Here is a 17,692-nt window from a genome sequence, read left to right on the forward strand (position 1 = left end):
AAGGAGACCCCTAAGAAGAAGAAGAAGAAGTTCTCGCTGAAGAATTCGTTCAAGTTTAAGGGGCTGTCGCTTAAAAAGAACAAGAAGGCAAGCACCGAGGTGAAAGAGGAGGCTGTGAAGGAGGAAGAGAAGAAAGAGGAGAAGCCAGCTGAAAACGGAGCCACCGAGGAGAAAAAGGAGGAAGAGGACAAGCCGGAGGAGAGCGACGCCGCCGCCGCTGCTGGTGCAAGTGCCGAGACCCCCAAGGCCGAGGAGGCTCCTCCTAAAACCGAGGAGGTTGCTGCCCCCAAGGAAGAGGCCGCCACCCCTTCGGCTGAGCCCACAAAACCAACAGAGGAGACCAACTCGACACCTGCAGCATCCGAACAGAAGGAGTGATTGTACGCCGCAAGGAACTGTTGTGAACTGTTTTTCAAGAAAAAAAATCTATATATATATTTATATATATATGTGTATATGTATACATATGTATATATACATGGATATATGTATATGTATATATACACATGTATGTGAGAAAAAAAGAGAGACTCCTCGTGCCACTTTCTTCAAGATTAATGAGAAACGACAGACTAGAATCACTAGTTCACTTCCCTATTAATGGCTCAAAGATCCGGGACTCTTGAATTTAGGCCGCAATCGATCGGAGACGTCGACGCCGAGCGAATGAAACGAAGAGGGGGCATCTTTCAATCCCATCATCACCAGAGATGCTAATAATATAAAAAAAAAATAAATCAAGTGCAAGATGAACATCACCACATAATGACTGTTAAAAAAAAAAAAAAAACGGAAATGAAAAACAAAAAAATTGAAAAGACTCGCCAACTTTCTACATTCCTATATTTTAACCCAAATTTAAGTATTTTGTGGTGTATAGAGAACCATTTTAAATATTCAAAAGGCTTTGTCTTGTTTGTTTGAAATTGCATTTTAATTTCCATCTTGGCTATAAAAAAAAAACACATACACACACACACCTACACACAGTTGAGCTTGCTATGTTCACATTTAAAGTAAAAAAAAAACCAAGCAAAGATGTTATGTGTTCAATGTGAGCCTTGATCTGCTTTTTTTTGTCTCTGTAAATACATTTGACCAATTTTGTTTCTTTATTTTGCTAATGTTCAAAGGATGTTACTGGTTTTATTGTAAAGTTGATAATGGTAAAAATAAATGTTGGTTACCTAATGAAGAGTGATTCGCGTTTGTCGTTCTTGTTATTGGTGGGCCTGAAAATAAAAAGCTCGAGAATATGAGGCCTGGACTTCATTCATGAGAAGAGGACAAGTCATTAACACGTTTCAGTGACGTGATCATACGTGGTTTCGAAAACCGGTTTTGATAAAAACCAGTTAAGGTTAAGTGGGAAATGAGTTTGCAGTGTCGAACCCAGAACATTAGATCAATTCGAAAAATTTGAACAATAATAAAACTCCTTTATTCGAATGCCTCGTTCACACAGACACTTTCTATCAGAAGGGGTTTTCACGTCGCTTTTGATCAATAGAACTAACCATTAATCATTACAAAGCTTTTTATATGAAAAGAATAGGCGTAGTTATCTCAACAGGTATCATTAGATTGCCATCAAATCTAATGTGATAATAGGAACAATGTTGATACAAACAAGGAGGTGTTCAATGATGGGTGTTGAAATCTATAGCATGATTAGTGTCATAGATCTTCAAAATATAATGTGAAGAAATGGCAATGAAAGATAGAGGAATTACTAAAGAACGCACGACAATCGAAATCCAAACCTGAAGTAAATCAATTGCGTTGATCGAGCGAGGATTGTGTTGCTTAGTCAAATTTCCCTCACACTAAAGCACCAAATTCAATCCTATAGATAAACAATTCGGTGAGCTAAAGTGGCTTCTTTTTGCGCCCTGAAATCCTTAGCAATTCCTAGTTAAGTGTTCCTGCCTATACATCTGTATATAAACATGTGCACACTGGGAATATGATTTGCAATGAAACAAGACAAAAGTCAGGTGTTACTCCAAATGTCACACTGAACCAGTTATCATTTCTAGACCATTTCTAGAAATCGCTCGTATTTCAGCGATTAGAATCTTACCTAAAACCATGACAGGCATTTCTTTAAATGTCATTTTACGAGCATTTTTTGAAAAAAAATATTATTATTATTATTATTCGATGAGCTTGTGTGAATTTGAGATGTGTCTCGCTGCAGCCAGACTAGAAATTCATCTATATTAAACAACTATTTAGCATTCTGTTCACTGCTTAAGCATCAAATACATCCGAGTTTTTCCCAATCAGAATTATGTGAGCTTTGAGCGCCATCATGTGTCTGATTCCTGCATTGCAATGCTGTCATGTGCAAGTTTAAAGTTTATTTCTATAGCACTTTCCACAATGGATATTGTCTCAAAGCAGCTTTACAAAACGTAAGAATTATAAAAAACTGAATATAAGTTAATTATGTGTATTTATCCCTGATGAGCAAACTAGGGGCGACTGTGGCAAAGAAAAACTACCTTAGATGGTATGAGGAAGAAACCTTGAGAGGAACCAGACTTAAACGGGGACCCATCCTCATTTGGGTGATATAATCGGAGTGTGTGATTATGAGTGATGTCCTTTCTACAGCCTTATACAGTCAGTTGACGTTGTGGAACCAGAAGCTTCTGAGCAACTCATAAAATAGCTCAAAATCTGAGATCATCACAGATCCAACACCAACTCCTCCATGCCAGAGCCTTTAAATGTTCAAAGAAGTCCAATGTTAAAACTCTACATGAAGTGGGATACAAATGGCGCTGGTACGTCTCTAGATGGTTCAAGATGTTTGCAGGGTCGGCATCGTGTTCTTTAAAAGTTCATAATCTTCATGAGGTGGAACACACCCGGATCTGGTGCAACCCCAGGATGCCTCAAGATGGGTAGAGAAAGAGAAGTGGAGAAGAGGATTTACCGTAGCTGCTGTTTATAATATTAACAAGCACAAGTGAAGATAGTGTTTGATCAGATGTACTGGAGCACAAGGTTATGAAATGTGATATTTGATAGATAATATAATATGATATAATATGATATATATATATATATATATATATATATATATATATATATATATATATATATATATATATATATATATATATATATATATAATGTTACTTTTTTACCATAGAATGTTTGGATTCTGAAATCAGGTGTTCATTTATTTTTTCACATTTATGTTTTTGTTGTTTTTGTTGTTTTTGTTTTTGTTTTTTACAGTAAATACAGCAATAACTCAAATTAGTTAGTAATCTGTTTGTAATGATTTTGTTGTTGTTGTTCTATTTTTACATATTTTCTGCAGTAACCGCTCATTCAGATGGATTATTATCAAGTCAAGCAAAACTACACATAACTCTAAACTAACAACACAAAGTGCACATGTGCAACTTTTAGTGCAAAAAGGGGCAAAAAAAGCAAGAAACAACATGAGACAAGAAAAAAACTGTACCACAGTAGCACCCACCAGTACGGTACAGAAGGTTGTGGGAAAAGGATTGTCCATATACAAATAAAAAATAAATACTATACATGTGAACATTTGGCTGAATGTAAACTTTTGGTTCGACAAAAGTGTGCAAAGAGCAGTTTGTGCAGAGTTTTTTTTTTTATCATAATTTCTGTCTTATGAAGACTAAACACCGCTTTTAACACTGTTTGTTAAAGGAAACTACGGAAGATAACATCCACTAAATAGAATTTAAATGAGGGATATACCTCATAATCTATGAGTAATGAGGGATTATGACACTGAATATTCTAAACAAACTCCAAAACAGTAATGATTGCATATAATCTAGTGTTTCAGTATTTTACAATTCCAAAAAGTAGGGACACTGTGAAAATGTAAATAAAACAGAATGCAATGGTTTGTAAATCTCATAAACCTATATTCATTCAAAAAAGAACATCAACACATATGAACGTTTAATCATGTTTAAACTGAGGAAATGTACCATTTTAAAAAAAAATTAAAATTTAGAATATTATGGCTGCAACACATCTAAGAAAAGTCTGGAAAAAGTAATTGTTATTCAAATTAAACAGTTCTAGAAACTAATGAAGATAATTGACAACAGGTCAGTAAGATGATTGGGTATAAATAGTGTATTTTAGAGAGACAGAGTCTTTCAGAAGTAAAGGTGGGCAGGGCTTCACTAATCTGTGAAAGACAAATTGTTTTCCTACAACAATTTTTGAATAATGTTTCTCAACATAAAACAGTTGAATCATTTACAGTGCATAATATCGTCAAAAGTTTCAAAGAATCTACTATGTGAGCCACAAATGCAGGTTAAATGTCACAAAGAAGAAGGCATGTGTGAACATGTTCCAGAAATGGCACCATACTCTCTGGGCCAAAGCTCATTAACAATGTACTGAGGCAAAGTGGAAAACTGTTCTGTGGTCAAACGAATCAAAATGTATTTTCTTTTTGGAGACCATGGACACCATGTCCTCCAGACTAAAGAGGAGAGGGACCATCTGGCATGTTATCGTCCTCAGTTTAAAAAACTGCATTTCTGGAAGTATGGGAGTGCATTGATGCCTCTGGAATATGAAACTTGCACATTTGTAAAGGCTCCGTCAATGCTGAATGGTAAATACAGGTTTTAGAGCAACAAATGCTTCCACCCAGAAAAGACTTCTAGAAAAAAACATTGCATATTTGAGCAGGGCAATTCTAACTGCTTACTGCATCTATTCCAATAGCATGACTTTTGTCTTCTAATAGTATTAGAAGAGTTCAACATTTAAAAACCTTGCAATATGAAACAAAAAAATACAACAAAGGACACGCAGAACTGTTGAGCAGCTAGAATCCTGAATTGGACACATATGGGACAACTTTCCTCTTCCAACACTTCAGTAACTTCTTCTAAGTTTCCAGATGTTTTTGTTTTGCATAGCATCCCATACTTTTTGAAATTAGGGTTGTATGTATTTGTAGCACAGTTGCTTAGTTTGTGTTCTTGGTTTGTAGGTGTACCTCACTTTGGCAGTAAAAGAGAAATAAACATGGTCAGCTGTCAAAAATGTACATGCATTATAGGAAGTGGTAGCTTAGTGGTTAAAGCCCAATGGTTTTTGCTCAGATCAAATCCCAGCACCTACTATTGTTAGACCCTTAAGAAAGGCACTTAACCATCAGCTGTACAGATAATTATAAGTTACTGTTGGATAAGGGTGTCTACCAAAATATAAAATCAAAATAAACCAAAAATTATTTAACTGCTTTTCAAACTTATTTTGCTGCATTTCCCTTGTACACGCATGCATTATTCCTTACTTATTCCTATTTATTGTGTTTGATATAGCTACAAGTCAAGTTTCAAATCAAGTTTATTTCTATAGCGCTTTTCACAACAGACATTGTCTCAAAGCAGCTTTACAGAAATCAACAGTTAAGGTAAATGGTGTGTATTTATCCCTGATGAGCAGCCGTGGCGACTGTGACCCGGAAAAACTCTCTTATATGTTATGAGGAAGAAAACCATGAGAGGAACCAGACTCAAAAGGGGAACCCATCCTCATTTGGGTGACATCAAGAGTGTGATCATAGTTTTTAAGCAATACAGAACACTGGAGAGTGAGAACTAACATGAGCACTGGAGTGTAAGATTATGAGTAACGTCCTTTCTATAGTCGTATACAGTCATTTGTGGTTATGAAACTAGGAGCTACTGAGCAACTCATAAAATAGCTCAACATTTGCGATCATCACAGATCCAACACCAGCTTCTCCATGCCAGAGCCTTTAACAATCCAGGAGGTCCAATGTCAAAACTGTACATGAAGTGGGATACAATTGGCACTGGTACGTCTCTAGATGGTACGGGATGTTTGCGAGTTCAGCATCTACTTCCTTAAAGGTCCATTAAAACATAATAAGATAGCTACAGTTAGACACAGCTACAGTTCACTGACCAGATAGAAGAAAGAATGGGATATTTGCAGTGTATAATAATATATAAATTACAGTTATTTATATTGCTCCATATATACTCATGTTTTGCTGCATTAACCCTGGTAATGAGCTGTTTCAAAGGAAGACCTAAAGCTTCACACTCTATATACACTAGACAGGGGTTTTCTGTCAATGCATAACTTTCTACTGTATTATTTTTTACCAAATCTACCAACTAATTTCTGGCTCATTTCCCATCTCCCTTTCTCGAGCAATGTACTAGCCTCATAAATACAACTTGTTTGAATAAACTCTGGTCTGGTTTTAGAGCAATGAAAAGACTAAGAAAGAACTGGTCAGGATATTCAATGATCTTCTAGTTACTGATAGGTGAAATGTCACTTCACTGGTACCTGTATCAAAGGTTTTTGATACAGTAACACATATACTTGTTTTTGTAGGGTGTGAAAAAACATGTCGGTATAACTCTAATTAATCAAGTATTTCATTCATGTGTTGCTAATATTTGGCAGTGTTTGTCCTAATTGAGTACACCCCTCACATTTTGGCAAACATTTTAAGTATATCTCCTCAAGGAACAATACTATAGAAATGAAATAAGAGCATGAATTACTAGAACCATGTACTGTGGTCTGATGAGACTAAGATAAACTCAGTTGGTGTCCAGCATATGTGGTGATGCACTGGTGAGGAGCACCAAGAAAATTGTGTCTTGCCTACAGCATGGTGGTGGTAGCATCATGGTCTGGGGCTGCATAAGTGCTGCTGGTACGGGGAAGCTGCGGTTCATTGAGGGAAACATGGATTTTAACATGTACTGTGACATTCTAAAGCAGAACATGATGCCCCTCCTTCAGAAACTGGGCAGAACGGGAGTTTATCAACATAACAACAACACTAAACACACCGCCAAGAAGAACTGACACTTTAGACACAGTTTTGACATGTTCACTTAGGGTGTGCTGACTTTTGTTGCCAGTTATTTGGACAGGCTGTATGTTAAATTATTTTTTAAAGGACAGTAAATCTGTACTACTATACAAGCTGCACATTGACTACTGGCAAATATATCTAAGTTTAATTTCTATAGTATTGAGAAAACCTTAAGAAGATACACTAAAATGGTTGCTGAAATGTGAGGGGTGCACTCACTTTTGTGAAATACTGTATATTGAGTGTGTAACGGTACACAAAATTCACGGTTCAGTACGTATCACGGTTTTTAAGTCACGGTTCGGTTCAATTTGGGTACAGTTGGGTGAAGAAATGCAAAGCAAAATTGCTTATCATTTCAAACATTAAGATTTATTTTTTTTTTTAAACAATTTAAAATAAAAATATATACAAATAAAATAGAATAAATAAACTCAATGCAATATGCTTTCTTATTATATTGATTAAATTAAGTAATCGATTAAATAGGCACGAATTAAAATGATAATATACAATTAAATACATGGGAAAATTTAATTAAATAGTTTACATTTGTTGGACCCTATTTGGGTAATGCAGATGTGTGTGTGTGTGTGTGTGTGTGTGTGTGTGTGTGTGTGTGTGTGTGTGTGTGTGTGTGTGTGTGTGTGTGTGTGCACGTGTGCTTGTGTGTGTGCTTGTGTGTGTCATTTGTTGACCCATTTCTCTTGTGTATGTTCAATACATTTAAATTCCAGATATTTCATTACATTAAAACATGTTTCTTCACTACCGTGTATATCTACCCAACACTTTATCCTGATGTGACTTTATTTTCTTATTTAATGACCTGTTTATATAAAAGCAATATCACACACGCAGTCCTGCTGTTGTGCTAAATGCTGATACGACTTGTATTACATTTACTTGGCTCACAGCCATGCTAATATTTAGTATTTCAGCAATCTTTCTTGTGTGTTGATGCTTTAATGTGACAACGCAGTTCACTGTAAAGGGGGGGTCTAGTTAACATTTATTGAAGGAGTCTCCAGTGTAAGCTCTTTGTAGCGATCAGCACATTTCCCACCATGGCAAACTCTTGGACAGGACACATTGCCTTTATGTTTGGATATTAATTTATTTGTCTCACTGGCTTCATTAGATATGAGAGGCTGAGGATGGAAAGACATTGCTGTTATAAGTGATAGCTAGTTGTCTAATGGGAGTTAAACATCATTAAATGTAACTATAAGCAGTGAAATTGTTAAAATACAGTATGATCAGATGCATCGTTCATTTATAAATTGAAAGCATCAGCATAATTATTGGTTATTATTTGCTATAAAAGCACACCTTTTATATTTGATTCATTACAAAAAAAAAGTGCATTAGAACTAGAAAACCACATCCTCATTTGTTTCTGGGCAAATTGGGCACCCATTTGTACCCCATTGTTTTGGACAATGGCAATCAATAGAAAGCAAATTATATCATATATAATTATATTGCAGAATATTTTTTTTAAATAACATACGATAGATGATGATCTGAACAATACTAGTATTTGTATACTGGTTAAACTGGAGAACATTCCCCATAGCACCAGAGAGTTTTGAACTGAAAGTGGCAGAAGTGTAAGGAAACCTAAGGGAGCAGTGTAAGGAGCTGATTGGCTTAGCGGCACGATGTCCCGCCCATAAGGACGAAAAGTTGAACGATGATTGGTGCAAGAGGGTCGGAGTCAGGTTGTAGTTGAAGCGAGCGGCAGGCTTCAGCCTCAGACTGTAACTGGAGCTAAAATGGCGCTGACTTCCCAAGGAACAAAGAAGAAAGTTTGCTATTATTATGACGGTAAGAAACCGGGCACGGTGACTCGGAATCCTATTTCCACGTCCACAGCGATTAAAATGAGCTTTCTTTTCCCCCCTTTTTCCATTTTGCTAGACTTTGGACAAATCGGTTTCCTGTTCTGGCTTGATTGTTAGCTCGGTTTTAGCCGGTTAGCATGATGCGCTTCACGTTAGCTAGCAAAGCTAACAAGCAAGATTCATACTCCGCACCATTAACGACGTCAAATGCAATTGCGGCGTCTGGTTTTAGTTTTGAACACGGTCAAAAAAAGAGTATTTCTAACGTTATTTCCAAAAATTGTGTTTTTTTATTTTGAAAAGGCTAATCGCTAGGTCGTGACTAGCATGCTAACACGCCTGCGCGAGAGAATAGGTGGCAAGTTTAGCTTCAAAACCCAGGAAGTTTTCTTACAGGTGACTGAGTTTCTGTAAGAATATTTGCCATGCAGTGTTCAAGTTTTAATTAATGAATAAATGTTACATGTTTGTACAAGTTTTTCAGGATTTTAAGGATGTATTGAATTAGGCATCTAGACAGAACAATTACGCGGTAATAATCCGGGATGTGCAGGTTTCTTTCAGTGCAAATTTCCCTCCACATTTTCAAACATTACAAAGTAAAACAACACTTGTACATTATTTGCATTATTTTTTTTCACTATTCTACATATTTCTTGTAAACACTCAATTAAAACCATCCTTTCAGGTGATGTTGGGAATTATTACTATGGCCAGGGTCATCCCATGAAGCCTCACCGCATCCGCATGACCCACAACCTCCTCCTCAACTATGGGCTCTATAGGAAGATGGAGATCTACGTAAGATCATTTATTGGTAATTCCTCCATATTGAGATCCACTGTGCGTGAAACAAAAAAACTGAGTAGTCAAATGCTGTGTGTTTGTATTTCTCGTTCAACAGAGGCCTCATAAAGCCAACGCTGAAGAGATGACCAAATATCACAGCGACGACTACATCAAGTTCCTCCGCTCCATCCGCCCAGACAACATGTCCGAGTACAGCAAGCAAATGCAGAGATGTGAGTGCACTTTCTAGCCTGGATGCTTTGGAAACGGTGCACACATTCTCAAAGTACTTTTAAACCACTGAATTTGTGAAAGTACAAATCCCATACAAACACACACCCACCCAAAAAGTTCAGTTTAACGACCTCAAGTTGAAAATGAATGATAATTCTCATGACCTCAAGCATTAACAAGAACGCCTTTTTAAAAATCTATTATGTATGTATAATTTGGTTGCTGTAAATCTATATGGTCTGTGTGCATTGCATTCGGTTTTGTTTTTTCCCCTTCACAATTGAAAAGCAAATTTGATCCAAGTGTGTGTTGTGATGCCTTAATTTAGAATTTATGAAGGCAAGAAAAAAAATTAAGCGACATTTTATTGTTTCTGGCACGAAAAAAAGTCAAATTAACTACTATTACTTTTGGCGGAAGTTATAGCCATAATTGTTTTTACAGAGGTGCCCCCAGGACACAGCTGGATATTAATGCTAACATTAGTGGCATGCCCCTATGCTAGTGTTTCCATCACTGTTTAAGTTCAGAGATGAGACTGCTATCTATCTCGTCTTATTGAAGAACTTGTCCTTGGAAAACAGTGATTTAAACTCTCAGAAAAAGCTTTTATGTTCATAAAATTAACTTCGAAATCTGCCTATCAATCGTCAATACATTTGCTTCAGCACATTTCATTTGTATAAATCTCAACAGCCAGTGGATCTATCGACAATAGATTTACCTAACAATAGATTTCTTCATATATACAGTTTGTTCCATCAACTGCAGATATGCACACACTCTGACCACAGTTTGATGGTACAGATAACAAAGGCAAACCTTATGACTCATGTGGAATGGTGCTGGTAGAAATAGCATGGGCTCAGATTTACAGTGAAGTGTGTAAGTTTATTTGATATCCAAGGCAGTAATACTTATTGTATTAATATTTCTGAGCACAGACAAATGAAGGAATTCCTTTACACGTTTACAGTACTAAACCAAAATGTAGACATGCGTAAAGGAATTTGATTGATCTTGACTGGAAGAAACTTCTGTGGACAGAGGAGTCTTGATGTTTTCTCTCTAATAGGAGATCCTGCCCTTACACCCACAGTCATACATGGAGGTGAAAACCTAATGGTTTGGCGTAGTTTTGGAGCAGGAAAGGTTAGAGACTTATTCTGGGTAAAAGGTATACTGAACCAGATGACTACCATTACATACTTCAACAACATGCAATTCCACCTGGACTGCAGCTAATTGGAACAAACTTCACCATGCAACAAGATGACCTGAACCATACGTCCAAGATCTGTAAGAGTTGTTCAGAGAGCGAACAGTTGACTGGAGTGATCTCTATCATGGAATGACCTGCCCAGCTTCTGCATCTAAATCCTATTGAACTGCTCTGGGATAAACTGGCTCTCAAGGTCAAATAGAAATCTCATCGTCTAGCGCTGTTATTTATGTGGAAGGAGAATTTCTTTAGTAAAGTTTAAGCTCAACATCTGTACATTTATTCATTTGTTTGGTCAAAGTAAATCTTTACATCTCAGTTTGTTGCATACATTGATATCTGTCTCAAAAATAATTAGTATTATTAATAATTAGGACTAGGTTTTACCCACCTTTTGACAGGCTCTGTATAAATTGTGTAACCAGTACAGTAGTACTGAAAACAAGAACTAATCAGACCATGATTGATTTTATGTTTCTCCCTCAGTTAATGTGGGTGAAGACTGTCCCGTGTTTGACGGCCTGTTTGAGTTCTGTCAGCTTTCAACAGGCGGCTCTGTGGGTAAGTGCTCGTGTCTAGACAGGTTGGGTGTCTCTATTTTTCGCAGAATTCCTAGATGGCAAACCCACTACAGATGATTAAAGACTGTGCTTCTGTGTCCAGCGGGTGCCGTAAAACTAAACAAGCAGCAGACAGACATCGCCATTAACTGGGCAGGCGGCCTTCATCATGCCAAGAAGTCGGAGGCATCTGGTTTCTGCTACGTCAATGACATCGTGCTGGCCATCCTGGAACTGCTCAAGTGCGTCTTCTGCTCAGGGTTTTCACCTCAAGCCTGATAAAGGCTGGAATCGTTATGGCATGCAGCTGATTAATATTAAAAATCGTATATTTGCCGCTTTACTAAAGTCATTTCATTTTCCGTTTGACATTTGGCAGAAGCCACTTACCAAGAGCAGGAATATAACTTAACGTGGCAGGATTATTTTATTGGAACATAAGTGTTAAGTGTTGTAGTTAAATTGTGAAGATGTTGATAGAGTAGGTATAGTAGGCATTAAATAAAACTGATAAAAAAATTCTGAAATTGTTTATCATCAGTGTTGTACACTTCATCTCAGAAAAGAGTATTGTGATGTAATTTATCACAATGGTAGTGCGTTATGTTTGTATCACAAAGACCTAGTCATGACTTTTTGTTCAGAAAAAACATTTGGTGCATGTTTGTGTTTAACTGTTTTTTGTAAATGCATGTTAGAAATTTTCTACTCAGGAACTCTAAACTCGCAGCTGATTGAATAATGGAACATAAAGTCATTAGGATGTTTAGTCCTTATAGTTTTTCTCATTAACAAACGTAATTCTTTTAGACCAGCCATTTGAACTGACAAGTCTTAGTGTTTTTGGAATTATTTTATCAGGTACCATCAAAGAGTTCTGTACATTGACATCGACATCCATCATGGTGATGGAGTAGAGGAGGCCTTCTACACCACGGACCGTGTCATGACCGTGTCTTTTCATAAGTATGGAGAGTACTTTCCTGGCACTGGTGACCTCAGAGTAAGTTTAATTTTTTTATAGGTGTTGAACTTTGTGGTTTATTCCCCCATTATGCTCTTGGTATTGTACCAACACATTTGCTTGCAGTTGTTTCCTCATTTGTTTATATATTTTTTCCTCTTGAATATGCACTTATTGGCATCAGTTTGTCTAACGTCCAGTTTCTTGCAGGATATCGGTGCTGGAAAGGGCAAATATTATGCTGTGAACTACCCACTCAGGGATGGGATTGATGACGAGTCTTACGAAGCCATATTCAAACCCGTAAGTCATTAACGGAACTTATGTAATGGCGTTCAGACTTTGATCTTGCGTAACCAATTAGATGTGTGATGTTTTCAGATCATGGCCAAAGTGATGGAGATGTACCAGCCGAGCGCTGTAGTGCTACAGTGTGGTGCCGACTCTCTGTCGGGGGACAGGCTGGGGTGCTTCAACCTTACCATCAAAGGTCAGCCTCGGATCTTATCCACATGTTAAAGGTCTGTGTATCCTGAAGTGTTTTTGTGTGTTAACAGTGAGCCTGTGTGCTCCCCAGGTCATGCGAAGTGTGTTGAGTACATGAAGAGTTTTAACCTGCCCTTGCTCATGCTGGGTGGCGGAGGCTACACCATCAGGAACGTGGCTCGTTGCTGGACCTATGAGACAGCTGTTGCCCTGGACAGCACTATTCCTAATGGCAAGTTTTCTTTTTGATATTTTATGTCCTTGCACTTGATTTGAGATTTAGCAGGTTTGTCTTACAAACTGAAATATATAATTTATGATTTCACTAACAGTAATATAAGCTTCAATTGTTTAGTTCATAAAGTTTTGCTATAAGCAAAATGGTGAATGTCAGGGAGAAATACATTTTATAACACAGATGGATGGGGCACTGCTATAGGCCTAGGCTGTGAATTGCTGATAGTTGGTAGATTTTGTTATGCCTTTTAAATCTGGATCTTGACTGTCTTCCCTCTGGGATATAAAAAATGTATTACATTTTTTTATAAAGACTTTTTCAGGCAAGAGCTGTCCAATACAAAACTCACTCGATGAAGAAAGGCTGTGGTGATTAAAATACAAACATACTAGATGAGGAATATTTGTTTTTTAAGGACAAAATGTATTGGGAGATCTGGCATTTCCAAGCATGTGCCATTTTTTTGTATAGAAGGTTTTTTTCTTCACTTAAACTTTTGAGACACAGACCTTTTTTAGTATGACACTGCCCCTGTGCACATAGCAAGCTCCATTACAATAAGGTTTACATGATTTGGAGATTAAGATCTTGATTGGGCAGCTATAGAGATCTGACCTCATCCTTATTGAACACCTTTGGAATGGGGTCCTGACTGCACCCCAGCTCTCCTCACCTTACAACACTTGATTTTACGAACACCCTTGTGGCTAAATGAGCACAAATCTCCCCAAGCACACTCCAAAATCTAGTGTCATATTACAAATTTTAACTGGTTTGATTGTTCCCCAACCGTTCCCTGATTATAAATCTGATCAAAATTCTTTAGATTTCATAATTTAGTTTAGTTAAACTTGGCACGTGTCTAATGTCTTAGTGGAATTTCAACCTTTCGTCTATGTTCTGAAGTAGCCAAAAAAAAACAAATCATGCAGTAATAAAGTATTCATCAGTTCTGCATTGTGAAAAGATGCACAGTTCAGTCAGTAAATTGGATAAATGTTGTGCTGTAATTATTTTGTACAGTTCTCCTTACTCATTATTTTGCTCTTGCGATTTCAGAGCTTCCATATAACGATTACTTTGAGTATTTCGGGCCCGACTTCAAGCTCCACATCAGTCCCTCCAACATGACCAACCAGAACACAAACGACTACCTAGAAAAGATCAAGTGAGTGTGTGGATCTTGTTGATTTGTACTTTTTTTTTTTTTCTCTCTCTTTAAATTTAGCTTATTCTCTGTTTTAGGCAGCGTCTTTTCGAGAACCTGCGCATGTTGCCCCACGCTCCCGGCGTGCAGATGCAGGCGATCCCAGAGGACGCTGTGCAGGAGGACAGCGGGGACGAGGAGGATGACCCAGACAAACGCATCCCTAGTGAGTATTCTATTAATTACTTGCTCGCCACTTGGATCTCCCCCAACTATAACATGCCTGGTTACACACAATATTGTCAAGTATGCTCCTGTTTTTTTGTCTGAATAAAATGACCATTTGCATATAAATATAAAGCAATTATTTTGCTCTAGTCATATTTGTGCAGTGGTCTTTTTTTATGGTGTATAATTAAATCAGACCGATTAATTGCAAACTCATGGGTTTTTAATGCACATCTGTATGTATCATATATTACTTGATCTGACACCCAGCACATGCAGGGGGGGAAAGCAATTAAAACGTATCAATATTTAATGCTTAATGGATACAAACTCAATGCCTAGTCCTCATGTGAGTGAGTTTGGTAGACCTGGTTATTCCTGCAGAATCGTGGAGGATAAGAGGGGAAATGACAAACAGCAGGAATATTTTAATTATCTTGTGTTAACAAACATGCCTAAAAGCCTCAAGCTGAGTTTGATAAATGTTTCCTGTGGTCTGGGAGAAGGCATGCACTGCAGTAAACAAAGCTGCTGCAGTGAACTTGCAGGGTCAAACTGTTTCTCTTCCAAAGACTAATTTTACAAAGCGGTGTTCACCACATTAAGCGATACGGCCAGTATTTGATTTAAAACCATATTCAAATGCGTGTGTTTGCCAGTCCGTGCCCACGATAAACGGATAGCCTGCGACGAAGAGTTCTCCGATTCTGAGGATGAAGGACAAGGCAGCCGCAGAAACGCAGCCAACTACAAGAAGGCCAAGAGAGTGAAGACCGAGGAGGAAAAAGATGGAGAAGAGAAGAAAGGTGAGCACTACGAACACTCTCAGCTTTCTGAAAAGCATAGTTTAGAGTAAGTGTTCTATACATGTGGGTCTTTTTCAAACTGTTGCCCCAAACACTTGAGGCAGGGTTGAAGAAATTGCTGGCTTTTTTTTTTAATAATTTGACTCAAACTCTTGATCAGGTTTAATGATTTCTGCTCTGATGCCATGTGGACATGTAACATTTTGCTTTTTCAACTAGGACTCATTGTCTAAGTGTGCAGCAGCACTTTATTTTACATTTAGATACTAAGCGTTATATTGCAGGACATTTGATTTAGTGTTTAAAGCTTAAACTTAAGTGACCAACCCACAATATAGTCCGTACAGTTCATGGTTGTCTAAGAAGCGTATCGATTATTTAATATTTTTTTTCATACAGAAATTTGTCTTTCATCACAACTGTTTAATCCTAAGTTTTGTTTGCCGTCATGGTTTGTGTGTTCTTTGTGTGTCCACGTGGCATTGCTTCCACTGACCAGAAAGCATGCCAGCAGCTGGATCAGTGTACCTAAATTTCTCCCACCAATCTCCGTGTTTCTGTGCTAGACTTCAGAACCACCACAACTCTGACCAGCATGCACCATTTACTACAGATGAATAAGGGTTGTGTGTAATTATGAACGTGTTAATGAACCGTTTCATATCCCCCCCCTGTAGATGTGAAGGAGGAGGAGAAAACCCCAGAAGAGAAAATGGATACAAAAGGGTGAGTTTGGTTATAGCTTGATTACATCAGGGTGGTATGTTTTGTTTCTGCTCGTTCAATAACAAGACTCTAGCGAGCCGTTCCCTTTGTGCCAGGCATGAAGCTGCTGTTTCACTCTCTGTCAGATGACCTTTACATTGAAATGTTTCTGAATGCAGTGCAGATTGGATAGGAAGTGATTAAGTGAATAATTGAAACTGTTGGCTTGTAGCGTGTGGTCTGTGTTGAAGTTAAAATGATTCACTGTTAGAAGTCATCGACATTGGAACAGCAGTAGATTAAATTTTCCTTCAGAATCTTTATATAAATATAGTTCTATTTTCTTATTTCTTTGTGGTGGTGTGACAATACTTTTTCTTTTTCTAAAGGCCAAAAGAAGAGCTGAAAACAACCTGAGCACCCGAGTCCAAAGGGATGCATGAATTTGACTTGTCCCATACTCACATGATGTTAGCCCTCAAGCTAAAAGACTGTAAATTATTTTCTAAGACTCCTTTTACTATTTGTATTCTTAATGGGTGGTATAAAGTTTTTTTTTTTTGCATTACACGTGAAATGTAAGCTGTATCCTTTCCTTATTACATCCCCCCCTTTTTTTTTCTTTTTGCAATGATTCTTACAACTTTTTTTTTATTTTTTATTTTTATTAATATTAAGTTGAAATAGTAGCACCTCAAACAGGACCAGAGGCAGTTGAGATGCTCAATAGCTCTACTCCACCCAAACAGCTTCACCTCTAAGTTATTTGGATTCATGGACTTCAACACACACACACACACACACACACACACACATCGGAATAATGTTTCCCGTATTAGGTCTTGTCTTTTAGGGATGCTGCTCCCTGGCCCAGTGTCCTTTACCTCATTTTAAGAGACAAACTTGTTTGTTTTAATGACGTGTCTGTGTTTATGGCTCCAGTGGCCAGAAATAGCAGTTTTAGGATTTCTACAGTTCAGTGGTTTTGAATTGTCCATACTATATGCTTTTTTTTTTTGCTAAGGTAAATAAAGAGAACATGGTCTCATTCTTGTAAAAGCTTACTTTTTTTTTTTGTGCACTCGCATGTACTTTGTACAAATGTTATAAATAACATCTGTTTATATTTGTGATTACCCAGCCAGTGAAATATCATTAAAGATTTAAATCTACAGATACAGGTTTCTGCAGGGTCTTAAAAAGTCTGGAAAAAAGCCAAAAATTCAGTTTTAGACCCTAAACTCTTAAAATTAAAATTTTAAACAGATCTTAATTTTCTGGCGTCCATGTAACACTACCTAACGCTATGTTTATTGAGATAAAAGGCTTTTGTAAGTTCTTTCTTTCAGTAGTCCAAAAATTTTGCTGTATTACGACTACAAATGTGATCAACAGACAATCAGCTTTCTGTTATAGTTGCAAATCACTCTTGGATCGTACTACAGGTGATTTTTCAGCTATGGAGAAGTGCAAGTTTATTTGCAAAAAATACATTTAGGTCTTGGTTAAGGCCAGTTGATAACAGTAAATTTGTGTGTTTTTAATGTGATATAGGTTTGAAATTTAATTCT

General features: G+C 37.3%; 2 protein-coding genes across 2 annotated transcripts in view; both read left to right on the forward strand.

Annotated features, from left to right (window-relative positions):
• marcksl1b (MARCKS-like 1b) overlaps positions 1 to 737 on the forward strand; it is a 1,994-nt gene extending 1,257 nt beyond the window's left edge. The window contains exon 2 of the mRNA XM_083544184.1: positions 1 to 737. This exon is cut by the window's left edge and continues 171 nt beyond it. Coding sequence (XP_083400310.1) covers positions 1 to 378 — 378 coding nt within the window. The 3' untranslated portion in view covers positions 379 to 737.
• A 7,853-nt stretch (positions 738 to 8,590) lies between these two features.
• hdac1 (histone deacetylase 1) lies at positions 8,591 to 17,169 on the forward strand. The gene is made up of 14 exons (XM_083544347.1): positions 8,591 to 8,725; positions 9,431 to 9,543; positions 9,647 to 9,764; positions 11,474 to 11,548; positions 11,651 to 11,789; positions 12,409 to 12,550; positions 12,722 to 12,814; positions 12,893 to 13,001; positions 13,089 to 13,229; positions 14,295 to 14,403; positions 14,481 to 14,608; positions 15,270 to 15,416; positions 16,094 to 16,142; positions 16,511 to 17,169. Exons 1-14 carry the CDS (start codon positions 8,674 to 8,676, stop codon positions 16,536 to 16,538), a joined length of 1,443 nt encoding a protein of 480 aa, XP_083400473.1. The 5' UTR covers positions 8,591 to 8,673; the 3' UTR covers positions 16,539 to 17,169.
• Positions 17,170 to 17,692: the final 523 nt, after the last annotated feature.

The sequence above is a fragment of the Silurus aristotelis genome (genome assembly GCF_946808225.1).
Source record: "Silurus aristotelis genome assembly, chromosome: 6".
In the NCBI taxonomy this organism is placed as follows: Eukaryota; Metazoa; Chordata; class Actinopteri; order Siluriformes; family Siluridae; genus Silurus; species Silurus aristotelis.

Bases quoted from the DNA above. Each gene is read 5' to 3' on its own strand.
- hdac1 (XM_083544347.1), top strand. From the start codon at position 8,674: ATGGCGCTGACTTCCCAAGGAACAAAGAAGAAAGTTTGCTATTATTAT. The intron at 13,002-13,088 runs GTCAGCCTCGGA...TGTGCTCCCCAG, and splicing joins CTTCAACCTTACCATCAAAG to GTCATGCGAAGTGTGTTGAG. The intron at 14,404-14,480 runs GTGAGTGTGTGG...TCTCTGTTTTAG, and splicing joins GACTACCTAGAAAAGATCAA to GCAGCGTCTTTTCGAGAACC.